The following is a 20,794-nucleotide window of genomic DNA, read 5'->3' as shown; positions in this document are numbered from 1 at the left end:
GTGCTTGATATTTAAGTGCCCGCCCACGCAGTGAAACGCGTATTCTGTGCTCTTATATATGGGGAGGAGAGAAAGCGCGAAAGGGAGGGGGGGGGGGGGGGGGGGCGATGTGGAAATTCTTTTGTTTTAACCCTTCTGCTCGCCGACGTATTTTTTGCACTGCAGTTGGGGCTAAGAGCGCTGATCATTTCTGAGTTATCTAAACCTGCAATACACTGCGATCGCTAAAAAGGCGTGTTTTTATTACTCAATCACGCGCAAAACAACGCACACCTTTTTAATACGATCATTAGTTACCATAGTAATTCACATGCGGTCGACATAAGACCAGAGGTATTCTTAATGGCATATCGCTTCCTCTCCAAATAGTTGTATTTTCCGTCCACTTTTGCAATTGTACTCTGGAGAAACTGGTTTATTCCATCTTAAATTTTGCCGATTTACCTGACACTCATGACCGATACCCTTTAAAATTCTTTATTCCCTCTCTGTTGTTGCGGCTCGAACCTGGTTCCTCGCCAACATCGTAATGAGGACGTATTCATTTTTCATTTCATTCAAAATTTATTTCATTTTAATTTTAGAGCAACAGTGTTTTGGGACACTGATCCTGTTGACTTCAAAATATACCAACAGATGAAGCGAAGTTGCTGCACTTAGACCCACTGTCGGCGTAATTTTGGTGTCAGGTATTGCCGTTTAGTTCGAACAGAGGGTCCTGAATTCTGCTTTCTGTGCCACATGGCTGGACAATGATGGACAGTAGAGGCTAGTGTTATTGCACATTACTAGTAGTGCATAAACAAACTGGTGAGGTATATTAAAGAGAAATTAGCAATATTAATGGCTCCCATCGCAAAAATTCATTAACAATGAAAATACAGCTTATGTTCCTGTTTTTTAGTGTGGTGAGAAGCACCTCGATAAGATTATCCAAACCAGGTACTGGAATAGTCTTTGTAAAAATGTGCAGCCCAGCGGGCTTGCATGTGAGTTATTCGCCAAAAAATGGCACTGAGCAAAAAAAAAAAAGAAAAGCAAGTAAACCGCAGTTCAACGGCGTATTCACGTGGAGTAAGGGAACAAAGAAGCTTTATATATAGAAAGATTATATAAGCATATCGCATTAAGAAAGAAGTTGAAAAATGCGTCACCACTCCCATACTAGACTTATCAAAGAAGAAGTCGCTTATCTGGATGATTATTTGTTTCCAGAGAATCCACGTGTGATAATGGGCCCCCATGTTGCATGTTATGAATACTGTTTGCACCTACGTATTTATATAAGTGTCTTTTTACAGTAAACAACTAGCTGATGATCAGCGATTGTCACATGTACCCTTTCTGTGTGTTCGTATTTTACTTACGCTGGTGCTAAGCTAAGTCATGAATCACGTACTCGCCCAACTTCCTGCATTACCACTCGTGTGGCTTGTAGTGCATTTTGATTGCTGGAAATCTCTTGATGGTAAAACAATTTTTCCGACATTCTCTAATTTTTATTGATGCTAAATTAGCGCCTCTACACGGCTCAGAAGCAGATCTCCTGGCTTCTACACATTAGAAAAAGGATGAATGTGTGACGCCACTCTGAGAGCCTAAACTGTACTACTAAGTAATAAATGTGAATGACGACGTTAGCCATTGCCATACAAATTTAGACCCTGCCAACCCGGTGGTTGTCAGAGCATCCACCTGGAACCGCCGTTTGAAACCTGTAGCCTGAGTAATATAAGGGCCAATTTTTTTAACCTACACCAGCTGAAGTAGTGTAGCAGAAAACTATTGGACGAATAGGATATTTGCTATCCTAGTGTAGGTAGTGTAGGTAAAACAAATAGCCCCCTAATAGCATGCACTGGCAGATGGTAGTTGTCAAGGCCGGACACCGATCGGTCGGCAGGTTGTGTGACGTCAGGAGTTCAGGTGGCGTGACAGATTTAGAATGAGCTGCTAGCTCAAGCAGCTCCTTTCATATCGAAGAGTGGAATGAGAGACGATCATCATCGAACATCGTGCGCCATCGCCCTGATTGGATAAGCCATTGGAACCGAACTTGACCTTTTAATCAGGATTTGACTTCGAAACAATGAACAGGAATACTATTTCTAAGTATTCTGCCAAGAGCGTGACCAGGTTTAGCGTTTTTGCGTTTCATTAAACCATCGCGGGAACTGCTGTTCGGCGTATGACGTCGGCTGTCAAGCGCTTTCAATTCGTCCTTAGTCTTCTGACCATTTCAACATCGAGGTCATAAATATTATAATCTCCACATCCAATAGGACGCATGCACTTTCTATGTCCTGCTGCCTCCAGTAAACGGTTCCCTCGTCCTATACTTTTGGGCATCAGTTTAGATTAATTTATATAATTCGACTAAGCGTTTCACTCTACCTGCCGACGTCCATGAGTCTAGGCTCGATTAGAGCCATGAGTTATCCATCAAGGCAATGGCGCAGGCGAAGGCAGAATTAGTGAGGTATTCTCATATTCATTTAATTTTAAGGTCGTTACATTCAAGTTTTCATGAATAAGCGCTATGAGCATGCTGTTTGTAGTATGACAAACATGGTCTACGTCCTGACAACCTTCCTGGCTGGAATGCGATCTCTGTAGCTAAGAATAAGTGCAGTCACTGTAGAAGCACTGCAGACACGTTTAGTACCTGTAAAGTTCCAACATGATTCCTGGGGTTTAGAACAGTAATATACTTCCTGGTAATCTGTCAAAAAATGTTATAAACCACCCAAACTTCTCTATCATCTAATAATGGCCCAGGTGATGTCTATTATTCAGTAGCGTATACAAATTTATCCTGTTAATTTTGTTGAATGAAGTTGACGGTTAATCTCTTTTTGTCACCGAATACATTATCAAAATACTTGCAATGAACAAGAAGCAAACCGAGCAATTTGTACTTTTTCTTTCTCTCGTGTCAATGTTCTTGTGGTTTCGGAATATAACTCCAATATTTTATTTTATTTTTGCGCTGTCGATGTCCTGCGGCAGTGGATGGAAAAAGTTGCAATTTCTTATAGCTCGCAGTTCTAATGTCCATTCGAGAAATTTGCGCTTTCATGTACTAATCTTTTGTTTTTTTCTATTGCATTCCTAGCAACCCTGTTTAAAGCTTAAAGCATTACCGACCCCAATACTGAAAACTTCGTCTGGCGTTATCGCTCGCTCTGTTTACAAGTGCCAGAATCCATAAATATGTCAGCTTACAGCATCGCTGTGTTACACACCTCTACGTGGTGCCAACTATTCCCTCTTTCATATTAAAATTGTCACCCAAGAGTTACTTTTGCAGCGTTGACGGTAAGTCATGCTGTTTTGCTTTTTATTTGCCATCCATCTACTAGTCACGTTGCAAGCTACTTTCGATAGGGAGTTGTTTTGCTTTGGTCTATGAAATTAATAAGAGCGAGTTGGTGGGCTAGTTGGTTTTGCATGGTGAAGGAACAGCGCAAGAGACGAGATGTTCGTGCTTTCTTGTCTCTCTGTGTCCCGTCCCTTGCGCTCTTCACCCATTGGTCTGTGAAGTTTTACATCCCAGAGAGACTCCGACTATGAAAAAGGCCGCTGTGGAGGGGTCCTGAACTTTCGACCACGTTGGGTTCTTTAACGTGCACTGACATCGTACAGCACAGGGGTGCCTTGCTTTTCGCCTCCATGGAAAAGCGGCCGCCACAGCAGGGATTCCATCCCGCATCTTCAGACATAGCAGTTGAGCGCCGTAACCACTACTCTAACGCGACGGGACCTCAGCAGGAGCACCTACAACTGTATAGGTTATTCACGTCCCCACGCCTCTTGACTTAGCGCCGCGGGCGCAGTCAGAGAAGCAGAGAGAGTACAGAGGGCATTGCACTACCGGTCACGAGCTGGTGCGCGCCACAGGAAGAAGCGTGGGAAGCCGCCGTGGCGGCAGCGCATCGTGTCAGCCAGCTTTAACCTTCTACACGTTGAATTTCTTAACTGCGTAAACAAAATTTTTAAATTCTTCATATCTGCTGCATCATCCAAATAGCTGTATTATTATCCGCGCACATAAATCGCAGCACGGTAAAGAACCCCAGGTGGTCGAAATTTCCGGAGTCCTCCACTACGGCGTCTCTGTAGCCTAGGTCGCTTTGGGACGTTGAACAACCAAACCAAACCAAATTGCGGTGATGTCTTGGTAAATCATTTGCCATGCATACAAGATAACTGCCGTTTGAATCGCTGTGCTATAAAATTGCATACGGGATAGAAAAATCCAATCAGTGACAGAGCTCACATCCAAATCTGGGATGGCGCCGGATCCGGCAATCAGAATGAGGAGAATACCGTGACACTCTAAGATGATTTACGACAGTGGTATAACACGTAATAACCACCTCATAAATAATTAAACCAATTCACCCATGGCCGTCAATCCTAAGCAGCTGCGGATCAGCATGCCCAAGGCTTCGGTCGGATCCATGATGCAGCGATAGGTGCTCAGAATACTTTCTCCGCAGTAGCTACCAATGAAAAATTAATCTGACAACGTCTCTCGCTTCAGCCTTATCCAGCAACGTAATTCTAGTTGCACTGTTGGAGAATTAGGGGAAATAACCGGGAAGTCATGGAACAAATTGAGGTGAGCAGTAGAGATAAAAGATATATACCTACGGTGAAAATGTGCTTGTATAGAATATGCTGTCATAATTTCGTGGTCTAGACGTAGCTACAGGACGTCTGTTGAATTCGTTATGGCCGCCAATTCTTCAATAATAACGACAGGTAGGCTACCAGTTATTAGCGCTAACCTGTACAAGCGGCATTAGCTGAAGATCATAGAGGTTAAAGCATTTAAAGCAGAAGCTACTACGCATTGGTATTTCTATGCATAGAACGAGCATTCCATGGAAACGTATTTTGTTTCCTTTTTTTTTGTTAGAACATATGCTATTTATTTCTGCGATTAAAGCGATGCCTTGCGAAAGACTGAACTCATTCTTGTGTTCTCCCTTAGGGCCAATTTGGATTTACGCTTACCAAACAAACCGCATCCGTCTCTAGCCAAGCTTAAGTTTCTGTGACGATATTGAATTAGCAATGCGTTAAATAAAAAACCATTACACTATCCTAATATGGCAAGGACGGCAATTGCAACGCTGAAACAAACCCACCTGCTACTATACTAGCCTTCTTTGCCATACGCAGGCTTCGACGAAGCGGTTATATTCTTGAATTTTTCTAGGTTTCTCTCACGTTCAACGTGTGCACCAAGCTGCAATGAGAAAACTCCCAGAAACACTCCAGTCCACCACACGAGGAAGTACCGCGTGGACAAAACTTATGGGGGACAAGTAAGCTCCGCTTTTAACGTTAAGATATGATAGCATATGCGACCACCCGACGTATAAAGCTCCACGTTAACCCAGCCATATGAAGGTGCCAACGTGTCCTATGGGTAGCACTCGGTCTGTCGATGCCTAACACGGTTTCTAAGAGTGCTTAAATCTTGATTTTTACTCTACCTTCCCACCTCAAATCAACAACCCGAGTCGACCGCTCCTCCGAACTATCTGGTATCACTTGGCATCGCAAAAATGCACAAACCATGGAAGAATAAGTACTCGGTCATGACAGCGGCCAGCTACCCACTCTCAGGAAACTTGCCGTGATTGATCTGTCACTCTGCCGACGTCTACAAATACTGACGCCAGATTTTCTGTGTAACGAAGCCTTTAACGCTGTCGGGTTAAAAACACTAAGAGACACTTGAGCTCCGCCTGCATGGGTATGCCGAGAAATCGTTGATGTCTCGCGTTAGGAGGCTCCCCTCGCATATCCGCACTCGTCTACATGCACTCTGCTGCTCACTTAATCAATGTTTTATTATGCATTTCCTCACACGCACTCATTACCATATAGTCGTAAGCTGCTAAACTATAAGAATACCTTGAGATATACATATAAAATGACACTTTAACCAAGCCGTATGAAAGTCCTTCTGTGGTCTAGGGGTACCATGCCTGACTCCGAATGCAATGCTTCTAGAGGTTAAATTTACTTCAACCTCCCATCTTTGTTGAAAAGCTCAAGTTGGTTACTCCTATCAAAGCGTTCAAGCCACGTGCCCGCGTCATGTCGCACAGCCCTACGATCCATCAATTCCCAAGTCATGTGGCCTGAAACCGCCATCTCCTAGAGGAATACTCGATGTGTTCCGTTCACAACGCCTACAGCAGCAATACCAATGCTGGACTTCTGGAAAACAGGGCTTTAACGCTGTCGCAGTAATATTTGCGCCGTGCATACCACTGGAGCTAGTTGTAGTGTCTGGTACCTTCTTGACGGTATCGACGAACATCTCTGAGTGCAACCGAGGTCTCGGAGTGTGGTCTTTCCGGCAGTCAATCACGGGTGGCCTGATCAGCTTGCGATCTTTAGCCATGTTCTGCGTTGCTCTTACCAGAAGGTCCAGGGCATCTTGAGTCAGCGCAGCATCTGTCTGGACGGGAACGAAGAATGATTTTGCGGAGCATTTGTGTGTGTGGTCGCTTAGAGCAAGGAAGGTTATTAAATTGTGCGGAGCACCATTTTTAGGTTTATAGACGCAGTGTTAAAAAGGAGAATAGGGCGTGAATTATGCACACGTGCTGCGTTTTAAACATACAAACGAGTGTACTCTTTTTAGTAACGAGTTAAAAAGCACTAAAGCCTAAAAGCGAATTACCATGTTTATTACCAAATGAATTAGGTGCGTCCTACTTCAAAGACATGTGCCCACTTGGACGGAACTTAAAATATTTTGGGTCGGTTTTTTCGTCGTGCAGCTTTTCTAAACGGTGGTCGCGCTGCATGCAGTGAATTTACTGACCACTCTGAACACGCATTCGAAGCTTTAGGTGCGACCTCCGGCAATCTGTCATCTATAGTACACATATGCATATATAGATATGTAGATTGAACACTTCAGATTAAAAGGTATATTGCTCTGAAGGGAACCAAAAAGATTTGGGGCGTGTTATTCCTTCGAAAGCGCAATTCTTCCAAACTCAGGTTTTTAATGTCTAGTGCAGGAGATGTCAGTCCTAAGCATTGTGAAAAATGCCCGCTTGATTAATCTCTGCTCTTTTCAGTATATGTAATTGGAGCACTAACCCTGATGGGCTTTCTGAAGGGCCGCTGTCCGCTGAATATCGGGGAACTTCCGGCTCGACGGTGCGCTTCGTGCAAGATTCCATGGTTCTCCTCCCACAGTTCTCTCTTTAGCAGCACGAAGCCACTTAGGTTGGTCCCGGAGTTCTGGAACTCAGACAGTTCCACCGTGTGCAGGTCCTGAGTCACCGAAAATTGGCAGCATAGTTGAGAAGAAAAATACTCAAATGAAAATCGCGACGTTCTCAGTTCCTTCCTTATCATGCCACAGTAAATTATAGCCTGATATGAATACTGTATTATGCCTGAAGAGCTGAAAAGCTGCGATGGGAACTTATGTGGATTACATATGAGTGCGCACCGTGTGTTTCTTTCACTTCGTCTTTCTATCTGCGAGGAAGTGTATGCAATGATTACCTTTGCTAGCGAATCCCTCTTTATGAATGAGACAAAGCGCTGTATATGAAAAGGTTAGCGAAAAAAAATTAATTTAGGTGGTTCGGTTCTTCTTCGTTTTACCAGCATCAAATATTCCTTCCAGTAAGAAATGATGAAAACGCGCCCCTGTGGATAGGTTCCTGAACATTTCTTGAAAAACACATGCTGAAACTTGTGCTGAAAAAACATTCAAAACAAATAATTTATAATTAAGGAGAAAGCCTATCATCACTCTATGATTGCATAGATAGCGCAATATTCAATTTTTATTTATTTCATATATCACTTAAGCATTTTTTGCTGTAATAATGCCGGGGTTGGCCTTCAGAAGCTCCTAATCCAATTACTTTAAAGCCAATCTCGGCTAGTGACCAAAAGAGTCAAAAGAAAAATAGAACGGCCAAGATGGCGCAATAGGTTGCTTATCTGGGTCAGAGAAAATCTCCATACGGCTATAAAAAGAGGAGCTCAGAGAACCCATTACCTCCAAAACAAATACATAATAGTAAATATACACCAATACAATGCAAGAGTCGCTGTTGACTTTGTTTATTCAGCGAGCGGCTTTTATAGTTAAATTGTCTTGATTTAAGGAAAATTTTGTCGTGCTTACCAAAGTAGTGACGATATAGTTGTGGTACTCGGTGACAATTCCAACTTTTTGTGCCTGGAATTTGGTAAATTGGTAAAGGCAAGTCAGGAAAAGGACTCGAAGTATTCAAAAAGAAATGTACAAACGCTAGTGTTCCTCCGGAAGGAGCCTATTTCCGGCACAATGCACAATGTTGCGTGAATGCCAACAAATACCCAATCAAAAACGTATGTGCCATGAGCTATATATGCATTCATCTCCCATTTTATTTTACTAATCCGGCAGAATATGATTACAAATGCAAAATATAACCACAAACTAAATGTTGAAGATTTTGCTCATTTTTGGGTTGCGGCTTCTCTCTCAATTCTGTCACCTAATCTTTGTAGCGACCTCTTTGCAACACTCATCGTAAATACTAGTCGCTTACCTAACTTGCCGTAAATGCTATTTCCCATCATTTGGAATCAAGGGAGGAGGTTGCAGCGTTTAGTGCATAAATGAAGGATTTCTTCAAGAGTTGCAAAATTGAAATGAAAAATTCTGCTACGATTAGTAGCTGTAGAGAGCCCAATTCGTGAAAAGAAAAGTACGGTCCAAAGTTATAAATGCGCATGTTATACAATAGTTGTTTTTTTGTATTGTAATGTTTTAAGCTTTACGTGAGGCGTATCACAACAGCTAAGGAACTTTCCAAGAGCACTGCAGAATCTGCAGGGGAGAAATGGGTAAGCCTGAGTGTTGCTGCTCCACGCGGTATATCGCGTGCTTTGTAGAGATTTCACACCCCGGAAATTATGATAGCAGATGCATTGTTGACGACATTGTGCAGCAAGCTGCCCATGTTAAATTTTTTAACGGCGAAACCCTTTCTAGACACATGATGAAAGTCTTGCGTCGGCGAGGTTCTGTCCGCGATTTTCTGCGAGTGACAGATACTGCGTTTTTTCTTTTTCTCTAACACAATTATAGAACGCGTGTGAACTTTGATACGATCAACGAAACGCTGGTTGGGTTCGACCAGGGGTGCGATGTACCATGTGCAGCAGTAATGCTCAAGCTTTCGCATTTCTCCCCTGGTAGCTTTCTCAATGCTCTTGGAACAAAATGACCTCAGGTCCCAATGTCTATATCACTGCCTCCCTGTTCCGACGTGCGCATAGGTCAATAGACCAGAAGTAAGGCATCACGTGATTACTTTGGCCACCGTCATTACTGCGGTTCGCTATTCCTGTGTCCGAGTGATTTAATTAGCTCTAATTAAGTAACTAATAACTCCACATGCTCCAATTGTTTTGTAATGGCGACATTTTTTCTTGGTCTATCGATTCACTTCGACACAATTCAGCCATCAAAGCTCTTGTAAAAAACACCTCAAACATAGCCACTTAAAGGGGTCATGACAGCCAACAATTGAGCATAAACTTATTACTGCATTTAATTCCTCACACGTTAAATTATAAATCCTAAATGTTTCAGCTCATTTCGTGCAGTAAATAGCTTTAAAATTCCTTTTTAATATCCGAATGAGCTTTTTGGTCTGGCAACCACTGGCCGCTAACGTCACAACGTCAACGCTGACGTCTCCATGTCGTCTGCTATTCGCGGTGCCGGCTGCACTCTTGCATGCACGTCGTGGATGATGGTCACTGAGTTTGTCTTTTCTTCAGCAAAAATATTTCGTTCACATATTTTCTTCTCTTTGAGAGGCCTTCAGTATAATATGCGACATTAGAGTCCTCGGACTTCTTTTGAACTTCGCCTAGAGAATGCTGAGGAGGTCACAATCGACGGGCTCATACTGTATAATTTAGGCATGCAATCAAAAGCGTATTATTCTTACTTTATGAGAGTTAGCTTGTTTTAGCAACAAGCGCTCCAGCATATAAAAAGGCCCTTGCCCAATGTTTCCTTCGGTCTTGTACATGGGCCGCGAAAGTGGGGAGGGGATAGCGTTATGTTCCTAAATTGCCGCTATCGCCGTCGCTGTTTGAGTCCCAAAACTGAGAGTAAATCTCAAACAAGCATACCTTGACGCGAGAGAATACCTTGCCACATTAGAGGACCAGCCAAAACTTTTGAACGAATCGCTACCTCGTGACTTGTTATTATATGCGTGTGTTAGTCAAACAATTATTTTCGGCTGGTAAAGCATTTTTGCAAAACTATATGTTCAGTCTGGCCATGGACAGCGCTCGAAAGATTTTGCCGCCGCCGCCCCTTCAGTCCCGTCATCGCAAAATCCAACCCGATTCGATTGCTCTTCATTACATGCCCATACCAAGCAAGGGACTCCCAGTCGCCTCCGTCTCCGTCTCGCCTCCCCCGCAGCCGCGCGCGCGATTGCGACGGACTCACGATCCTCACCTTCAATTTTTATAGTAATTCTCCCTCAAATGAGTCGTGAGTGCTTCAACGTAAGCATACATCATTAAGTATTTAGTGTGTGAACCCTAAACTCCCAAAGGAATGCGTTGATTCGCGGATTACAACTGCGCCGCCAACGTGTTTGTTTACATACCTTTTGCAATGACCGGATGTATTCTGCTTGTTCGCGTGGCATAAAATGTAAGCTGAGCTAGCAATATCAAAACTATCCACTTTTCGGATCAGCTGTACCTTTATTTGTTCACAAACTACAACTGCGCTGCAAGAAGCGCCGTGGATGCTACGTCACCTGCCTTCGCCGCATGCGGCTCCGACAGCTGCCTTCTGCCCTCGCTAGACAGGGTCGCATATCGACGCTTCCCGCTCAATGTGCACTCGCTTTGTGATGTAAGCAGTCGTCGACTTGAGGTCGCTACTGCAAGAACTAAACTCAATGACCACATGCGACAACTAAAGCTTGTGAATACGCACTCCGTAATCGCTGGAACTCTAGACACAAACGCGCGTACTCGAGCTAGGCCTACTGTCGCTGAACGAGCCGGCAGTTTGGCGCCGACTAACATTTCTGGCCAAGGTCATTGCCGATTACAAGGGGGAACATATAAAGTTTAGCTTCTTGTTTTCCTTTTTCTAACTCGATTAAGCTACAGACAAGCGCAGCTGTTCCGGACGTTCACTAGAGCGTCGGGTGTCAAGCTCTCGCTCGGCCTCCGATTCCAACCAGAATAGATCGGACGACCGTCCGCAGATCAATTCCGTCTACTTCGCGGGGCCGAAAACCTCACAGTACGGTGATAGGCGACCATTGGCTGTGCTGTCGTCGTAGTCGGTGTAATGTGAAAGATCAGTGCGTCGATAATCTAAGGAATCGTGTAACCCACTAACTCTGAGCTGCCTTATGCTGAAGAAAACATGCCTTACTCTATATCGCTTTCGTGCGGTAGCATCTTCATCAAGCACTTCTGCATAAGGGATGACCACTGTGCGAAGCGTCACAAGAAAATAAAAGGCATGTGCATTGAAATTTCAGCCTACATTGCAGACGACGCTCCACCATGTATACTCTGTGACATCACACGAGCATTTCAAAATGGCGGTCGCTCTCGGGTGGAGGAGCTTCCGAATTCCGATTTCTATCGCGTTTTTTTGTTTTTTTTTGTAATATGCGCCGTGCGCTAGGCACTACAACATCGCAAGTAGAATCAATGACCTCTACATTATTCACAGAAGAATAAAACGGCAATATATCGAACGAACCTGTCATCGCCCCTTTAATGCTTACGCATTAAAACAAAGCATCACGACCGCTATTTAATAAATGCCGTTAATGAATATTTGAACCTTCAAATTAATTTATGCGCTGGTTGAAAGACTGGTTGTGACAATTGCGCCTTGGCAAAGCAAGGAAACGACTTTTTCACCGACGAGAAAGAAACGCGTCAAATTCTTGGCGTCGTGTGTTTCATGGCTGTTGGACCCGTTTAACGTGTAGCTAGCTACATTAGAGAATAACTTTGTACTATATTGGTTGTTGAGTAACGCCCCGAGCTCCATACTATGGGTGCGTTTCGAGCTATGGAAAGGAATACATTGTCTAGCGCGTCAGTTAAAAGACAGATATCGTGCTTGGTCGTACTTGTCTAAGCACATCCGTGAGCCTTTGTGCTGCCACGTCGAGAACGATGTTCCTCTCTCCGGCTTCTGCAACCTCGCGCAGTACAGGACGTGGATCCGCTGTTCCAGGAAGCAGGCGGAGAGACACACGTGGGGACGGACGTCCAGGTGGCATCACTTGGAGAAGTCCGCGCAACTGTACCAGCGCTGACGAGGAAGAGAGAAGAGCAAAAGTATGCGTGCGTGGTCCACGCCTGCATCTTGTACACATGCAGACTGTACACAGTGTCGCCCGCACAACGGCAATAATTACCCTAGAGTGAAGGAAAACACGCAGTAAGTTGTTAGGTTACATGAAGACCAAATAATCGCACCTTCCAGCGTCAGGCTTTTAATCCGCTGATTAATGCGCGTAGTGTGATTTCACTACTAGGTTCTAACTGCGCCTTCAAATAAGAAAAAAAAAAATGACCGACAAGAACGTCCTTTACAGGAAGTTTTCACAGGCCTCATGGTGCAAGAAAAAAAGGAGCCTTCAGCTGGCACTTGCATTTACGAATTCATTCTACCGAAAGTTTATCAAATGACTGCAAGCGGGTGACTCAATCTGAGATCGCTAGCGTTTTCTTTCGCACTGTGGTGCTTATATTACTTGAAAACAAAATTAATCCTAGAATCATTAATGTCTATTTGGCTTCTTTCTCCCCTGCTCAGAGTGTCTCGGGCCAAATTATTTAGAATGTAGAACCAATTAGTTTTGCCACCAAATAATGGAGTGCCATTTACCTCCCGGTCTTTCGCAGATTATGGTGAAGTGCTTCCAGCCCATCGCTTGCACGAGCTCTCTTAGTGCTCGACCAAGCTCCTCTGGTGACGGTGCTATTGTCAAGGAAACGTAGTCCGCCGACACATGCTGAAGCACTTCGTCTACCCTGTGCAGGTAAACGTGGGGTACGTGGTGCCTGGCGCATGCGCTGCGCACCAGAGAGGCGGTTTCCGGCTCCCGGGGGCCCAGCACAGCAAGGACTCCCTGCTCCAGGAGTTGGCACACTGCCAGGAGTAAAGAAAGAAGTCACAAGACGGTCAGGCGTCACCAAAGCTTTAGACCTATCTCTAGTATGCAGCTAGCTTTAAACTCGTGCAGCGAGCGCTATGTGCCTTACAGTTTTTAGATTTTATTTCGGCCACGGTCAGGCCGAGCGATTGCGCTTCTACATCCAATGAATGAGGAAAAGAAGACGGCCTAGGGGAGGTCAGGACACAAGTGGAGCACCTGATTCACCAACGAGAACAGTAGGCTTTAGGCACTGTCCAAAATCTAGACCCTAAAGAGTTTACTTGCAGGCAGTGTAGAGTGGTCTTGTTAGGCACGCCTATTACTTGCAGTCACGCAGGGGACAGAAAACCTCGTCCTTGCCTTATTGGGCTTAGTCATTGTAGGACTGCTTCCAGGAAACTTGATACACTTGGTGGAGGTGTCTCGGTCGTCGCCCCAGTCCTCCTCGAAAATTTCACCCTGGAACTTCGGAACCGCACGCTACCGCCTTCGGTCACAACCATGCAGGACGCTCCCAGCCAACCATCGGCGCCCATCCCTGCCACTCCTGCCATCATCTTCTGTCCCGGAGCACAACGCCCCCGTGACCCACCTTTATTCAGTGGTAATTGAGGACGTGGTTGACCTCTGCAAGCGGGTCAATTCGTCCATGCCCGATCCCGAACGAGTCACACATGTTCTAAAAGGTCTCACTGATGATGCGTACTATATGATGTCGGCCAGGGACCCTACTTCCGTATCCGACATTATAACCCTGTGCCAGAAGTTTGACGAGCTACGAAAGCAACGCGCTTCTACGCGGCGGGCTGCCGCACCTGCCGGCATTGCTGGCTTGGCACCGGCTACATCGTCGGCGGAACAGTCTCTATTTATGCAGAATATCCAAGACTTCATCCGCGAAGAAGTTGCACGCCAGCTGTCCCTCCTCCATCCAGTTCAGCCGACCGTCTGCACTTCGCAATTAGCGCCGGCCAACGCGCGATCCATATCGCCGGCTATCCGCCAAGTTATCGAGGAGAAAGTCGCCGAAGCGCTGCCTTCTAGTGTTCCCATCGCTCCTGTGCAAGCCCCACTCACTTACGCTCAAGTAACCGCTGGAACGCGCGGTCCGCTTCCTACATCGTCTTACCAGAACGGCCCTACATTTTATGCTCCACCTCGTGTCATGGCCCCTGAGTCTCCGATCCCTCGACCGCGACGCCGCATTACGAACCCATGGCGAACCGCCGACAATCACCCAATTTGCTATGCTTGCGGGCTCCCGGGTCACGTCGCTCGCCTTTGTCGTCAGCGCCCGCTTCATCCTGAGAACACAGTCCGTCAATACCACTACGATCCCGAGCCGCCCTTGAGCAACGTCTTTTCTGGATCGTCTCCACCTCCGGCTCAGTACTCGACACGCCGTTCGCCTTCGCCTCGCCGACGTTCCGTTTCGCCGATGCTCCGACGACAGGGCCCTACGCAAGGGGAAAACTAAATGCCGCAGTTCCGGAGGCAAGAACTGCGCGTTTGACGAACTCGTTAAGTCCTCCGCCTTCTCCCGCCAACTTCATTGAAGTGTTCGTAGAAGGTTTTCCCGTTCTTGCGCTAGTGGATACAGGTGCTGCCGTTTCCGTAATTAGTGATGCCCTTCGCCGCAAAATTCGCAAGGTCACGACGCCGCTTTCTGCCTTTTCGCTTCGTACGGCCCGTTCAGAGCGTTCACCCCTGTGGCAGCGTGCACGGTACGAGTTTGCATCAAAGACATTACGTATCTCGTCGAGATGGTGGTGCTTTACGCCTGCTCCCACGACATCATCCTCGGCTACGACTTTCTGTCGACTCACAGTGCTGTGATTGATTGTGCCCGTGCTGAAGTTGAGCTTTCCCCTGTGTGTAATGTTTCCCTGTGTGACCCACCTGTGCGCCCTGCTAAACTCCTTGTAGCTGCAGACACCGACATTCCACCCTTTTCTTCTGTTCTCGTTCCCCTTATTTCGACATCTGCCCTCCCTAGTCCTGTTCTCTTTACGCCCAAACTCGCCTCCGCCCACCATAACCGCCTCCTTCTTCCTTTCGTCCTTCTGACGATTTCTGATGGCAGCTGTGTCATCTATGCTTCCAACCCTTTACCCTGCCCGACGGTTGTTCTTCGCGGGGAGTGCCTCGGCTACATTGAAGAGCTGGACTCTGATCGCACTTGCATGTTCTCCGATCCTGAAGTTTTACCTCACGTCGCTGCCCTGACGTCGTGTGCTGCTACGAGTGATGAGCTTCCTGTCGACGCCCTTCATCGAGCTATCGCGACCGACCTTCCGTCCGCCCAACAGGACCAAATAGTCGCCCTCCTTCAGCGCTTCAGTGCATCTTTTGACATGTCCCAGCCTTCCTTGGGCCGCGCCTTGACCGTTTCTCATGCAATCGACACTGGTCCTCATGCTCCCCTGCGGCAGCGACCATATCGCGTGTCGCCCACTGAGCGCCGCGTCATTCGTGACAATGTCGCCGATATGCTTCAACGGGGCATCATACGACCATCTCATAGCCCTTGGGCCTCCCCCGTAGTGTTGGTGACGAAGAAAGATGGCACGATCCGCTTCTGTGCGGACTACCGGCGTCTGAATAAGATAACCCGCAAAGATGTTTACCCACTACCACGAATTGACGACGCGCTAGATTGTTTGCAAGGAGCGAAGTTCTTTTCGTCGCTAGATTTGCGCTCTGGCTATTGGCAACTACCGATGGCTTCCGCTGACCGTCCGAAAACAGCCTTCATCAGTCCCGATGGCTTGTATGAATTCATTGTGATGCCATTCGGACTGTGCAACGCCCCCGCTACCTTCGAGAGAATCATGGATAACATTCTCAGTGGGCTCAAATGGGAAACGTGTCGTTGTTATATAGATGACATTGTCGTTTTCTCGAAAGATTTGCCTTCCCACCTTCTGCGCCTTAAGCGTGTCCTTACTTGCCTTACTGAAGCCGGCCTACAGCTTAACTTGAAGAAATGCCACTTTGCCGCTACCAAGCTCACAATACTTGGTCATGTCATATCCAAGGATGGCGTTCTACCGGATCTTACCAAACTTCGTGCCGTCGCAGACTTCCCCAAGCCCACAACCTTGAAAGAACTTCGCAGTTTTGTCGGTCTATGTTCGTATTTCCGCCGTTTTATCCGCAACTTCGCCAGTATCATCGCCCCTTTAACGCAACTTCTAGCCGGAGGCCCGAACCTCTCCTCTTGGTCACCAGCCTATGATGCTGCGTTCAGTACACTACGCCGTCCATTGGTCTCTCCCCCTGTACTCCGCCATTTTGACCCTGCCTGCTCGACCGAAATACACACTGATGCAAGCGGCGTAGGTCTGGGCGCTGTTCTTGCTCAACAGAAACCTGGATATTAAGAGTATGTCGTCGCGTACGCTAGTCGTACCCTCACGAAAGCGGAATCGAACTATTCTGTGACCGAAAAGGAGTGTCTGGCCATCATACGGGCCATTACCAAGTTTCGTCCTTATATTTACGGTCGCCCATTCTACGTTGTTACCGACCATCACGCGCTCTGTTGGCTATCCTCCCTCAAACACCCCTCCGGCCGCCTCGCCCGCTGGGCGTTACGTCTTCAGGAGTACGATATCCACGTCATCTATCGATCTGGACGCAAGCACACTGACGCTGATGCCCTTTCCCGTTCCCCGCTTCCTAACGACCCGACGGCTGGCTTCGTTTCTGCCTACGATATGTCGCCCCTCAACATTACCAATATGAAATCTGAGCAGCAGAAGGATCCATGGATATCCTCCCTCTTAACATTCCTGTCTACGCCAGCAGAGCTGTCTCCATCACGTGCACTTCGTTGTCAGGCCCACCACTTCGCCACTAGTGATGGACTTCTATACCGCCGCAATTACCATCCTACAGGGCGAAAGTGGCTTCTCGTGATTCCGCGACATCTCCGTGCTGAAATCTGCGCCTCTTTCCACGCCGATCCCCAATGCGGTCATGCAGGTGTCATGAAAACCTATTCTCGACTGCGTATGAGAATTACTGGCGCGGTATGTACCGCTTCATTCGTCAATACATCCGATCCTGTACCGCCTGCCAACGTCGCAAGAATCCACCCCCTCAGCCAGCCGTTTCGTTGCAGCCATTGCCTTGCCCCAGCCGCCCTTTTGACCGTGTCGGTATCGATCTGTATGGCCCGCTTCCGACCACTTCGGCTAACAACCGCTGGGTCATCGTAGCCGTTGACCACCTAACCCGTTACGTGGAAACATCGGCCTTGCAGTCTGCCACCGCACGGGATGTTGCTTCGTTCATTCTGCATCGCCTCGTTCTTCGTCACGGCGCACCGAAAGAATTGATCAGTGACCGCGGACGTGCGTTTCTTTCCGACATTGTCGAAGCCCTCCTCAAACAGTGCCAGATCATTCACCGGAGCACCACAGCGTATCACCCCCAAACGAACGGCATGACTGAGCGATTTAATCGCACTCTTAGTGACATCCTAGCCATGTACGTTGATAGCGCTCACTCTAATTAGGACCAAGTGCTGCCTTTCGTAACGTACGCCTACAATACGGCTAGGCAGACTACGACTGGGTTCTCCCCCTTCTTTCTTTTATATGGTCGTGAACCCACGTCCACCATGGATACTATCCTGCCCTACCACCCCGACGCTTCAGAGACCACTCTACTGTCTGAAGCGCACACACTTGCCGAAGAATGCCGACAATTGGCGCGCTACTTCACAACAGAGAACCAGGCTCAACAAAAGCATAACCGGGACCCTACAAATTCAGCGCCTTCATATCCCTCAGGTGCCCTCGTTTGGCTCTGGGTGCCTTCCTCAGCACCCGGCCTGTCATCCAAACTCCTATCGCGCTATCATGGACCTTACCGCATTCTCGAACAATCTTCTCCCGTCAATTACGTAGTAGAGCCCTTGAACCCATCTCTAGATCATCGCCGCCGCGGCCGAGAAAATGTACATGTCGACTGCCTCAAGCCGTATTATGATCCCCCTACCTTTTCCTCACCATGAGTCGCCAGGATGGCTCCTTTTCTGCCGGGGGGTATTGTAGTAATCCCGATCGCCATCAGCTCGCGCGCCAACCCGAAGAGGTAGACGAAGTGGAGCCGGAGCCTTGTTGGCACTGCACTGTTGGAAAGCTGTTGGTTCGAACGCTACCCCCGTCGCTTTAGTTTGCGGATGTTGCATACGGTCTTGGTGCTCCAATAAACACCTTACACAGGGCTAAAAAGAGAACTTTTTGGGATGCATATTTTAGACAGACTGGCCATTGGGAAAAACAGTGCTCTCCCGGCAGTCACATTGCATCAAACATGCGGAAACTTTGCGTACCTGACGCTACGGGAACAGCACTTGCTCATGGGTATTGCAATTTAAACGCCTAAACTACAGATACGATGGAGAGGGGAGGAAGACATAATTATTGAACGACGTTGAACGAAAACGAACAAGGCGTGAGTGGAAGCATGAGTGCGCTAGGCACGTTTTCAGCTAGTGGACTTGTCGCAAGTTCCTGTCTCTTAGAATTAGCATAAACTCCATTTCAGGCTGCACACATATACGATGTCTATTCCAGCCGATGCCTTCTGACGCTCTAAGGCCGAGCTACCGAGAGCAACCTGTGATAGAGTTGTATGCAGCTCTGCCGGCAGCTGTAGGTCCCCGTTTGATACAGCCTTGTCGCTCCTGTGCTGAGTGCTTACTGTAGCTCCAGAGGCGTCATTTGGCAAGCTGCTTTTAGTCTTGTACTTTTTGTTGCAGCATGAAGTGTCTCCTTTGGAATTATTAGGAACGTGAAAGTTCCGTTATTTTATTAGTCACCCCACATGCCATAACCCGGGTCATTACTCTGCACTCAATAATAGGAAGCTCTGCCGAAAAAAACTAAATACTCTAAAATAATAGACAATTCCAATCTACTTATGAGCCAAACATTTTAACATAAATATCAATAAAAAAGACGCTCTCGGGAGCACCGAGAGAAAGCAGACATTGGCGAAATCTTTGACTGCAGCTAGAAGTGCTACAGGCACTAAAATATCTATATCTGACCAATTGCAATCAAGCTTATTCCTATCCTGAACAATACGCAAATAAACAGTTTTTTAATTAACCGCCATTTTCCATTCTCTACATCAGAAAAAAAACATCTGAAATGTATTATTTAACAATACCTGTTTCGAGGAACTGTCGATTTCTTAATATAGGAGACAGTCGTCTTCACTTCTTTGGGAACACCTTTGGGAACACCTTACGAAATCACTGATATAGATGAGGAATTTAAGAGGCCTAACAACCAAGTACTGGAGAGCTCCAGAGTCGACGGAAATTTTTTCTGGGTCTTCACTTTTAAAAGTAACAAATTCCTTATGCGCGGTGACGTAATCTGGCATCCAGTTAATACGGTCATAATTTTTGAGAATGTTCTTTTTTTGCGCAGTAGTCTTTAATGAGAGACTTTGTCGAAAGCTTTGGAAAATTTTGTAAAAATGACGTCTGCTTGTTTACTGTCGTTTACAGTATTCGCAAAGTCATGTTTTGCTTAAACCAATTGAGTTATTGTTGAGTGGCCATTTCGAAATCCACGCTGGCGCGTTGTTAGTAAGTGATGATCGTCAAGGGATGCCAAAATACGTTTCTGAATTCTGTGGTGAACAAATTTACAAGAAGTTGACGTTAATGAAATTTGGTGATATATTTCAGCTGCTTATTCTCTGCTTTACACTGGAGGTTGAATCTGGTGATCTTCTGACCGCTCGGCACATGGCCTAGGCGCCAGGATCGTGCGTAAAAAAATTTTCATATTTACCGCCCATTCGGCACAGCGCTTAAGACCTACATTAGGGATATCATCTGGGCCGGAAAATTTTCAAATGTCGAGCTTGAGAACCATATTGAAAACGCCCTGTTCAATTATCTGAGCAGCAGGTATAGGAGGCATGTATATGTCGTCGAAGTAAGCAAACTTCCATTATATTGGGTAAATAAATTAGATGAGCGCTTTAAAGAGGTTTTCCACGTCTTTGTTGTAAAGAACTGGCGTACCATTCACATTAGGTATTTAACATTGCTTTGATATGAGTACAATGCTTCTCCAAATTTATTTTTTGCCGAAGCGATGTAACTGGGCAACAGGTCCCTATAATAGCGAACCTTTTCTCTTCCTACTTTTTTAAGCGTTAAAGTTTTATACTTCAATTTTTATGGAAGGCAAATTATTAATTCTTTTCTTTAATCGTTTCAGCCGTCATTTTGCTCTGAGCGTTTCACGAAATGTACTTTTCTGTGTCGATGTCTTCATGATTCGCGGCACAAAACAACGAATAAAGTCATTTACAATATTATTAAAACACAGGCAAGATCATTTACATCGCGTTTGCTGTTTCCAAACTCATAAAATGAAACCCAAGCTTGTCAATAATTGAAATATTATCTACACGAGCAACATCGGGAAAGAAAAACGCTCTATTCATTTTTGTAGTGATGTATTGCACCACTACATGATGGCCCGAATTTCGTGGAAGCACCTCGCAGTCTGCCTTAGTATTGACGGGTCCGC

General features: G+C 46.2%; 1 protein-coding gene across 1 annotated transcript in view; it reads right to left on the bottom strand.

The window, feature by feature from the left end:
- Window positions 1-20,794, bottom strand: part of LOC146209574 (glutamate receptor ionotropic, kainate 2-like) — an 85,245-nt gene that overhangs the window by 39,553 nt on the left and 24,898 nt on the right. The window contains exons 3-7 of the mRNA XM_084580523.1: window positions 12,953-13,216; window positions 12,189-12,373; window positions 8,186-8,239; window positions 7,138-7,314; window positions 6,320-6,484 (exon numbers count right to left, since the gene is read on the bottom strand). Of these exons, the coding sequence (XP_084436649.1) occupies window positions 6,320-6,484; window positions 7,138-7,314; window positions 8,186-8,239; window positions 12,189-12,373; window positions 12,953-13,216 (845 nt within the window). The remainder of the gene's footprint in view (window positions 1-6,319; window positions 6,485-7,137; window positions 7,315-8,185; window positions 8,240-12,188; window positions 12,374-12,952; window positions 13,217-20,794) is intronic.

The sequence above is a fragment of the Amblyomma maculatum genome, chromosome 1 (assembly GCF_055883805.1).
Source record: "Amblyomma maculatum isolate TAMU_Amacu chromosome 1, ASM5588380v1, whole genome shotgun sequence".
Taxonomy (NCBI): domain Eukaryota; kingdom Metazoa; phylum Arthropoda; class Arachnida; order Ixodida; family Ixodidae; genus Amblyomma; species Amblyomma maculatum.
Note: the sequence above shows the minus strand (reverse complement) of the source record. Positions and strands in the feature narration are given on the sequence as shown.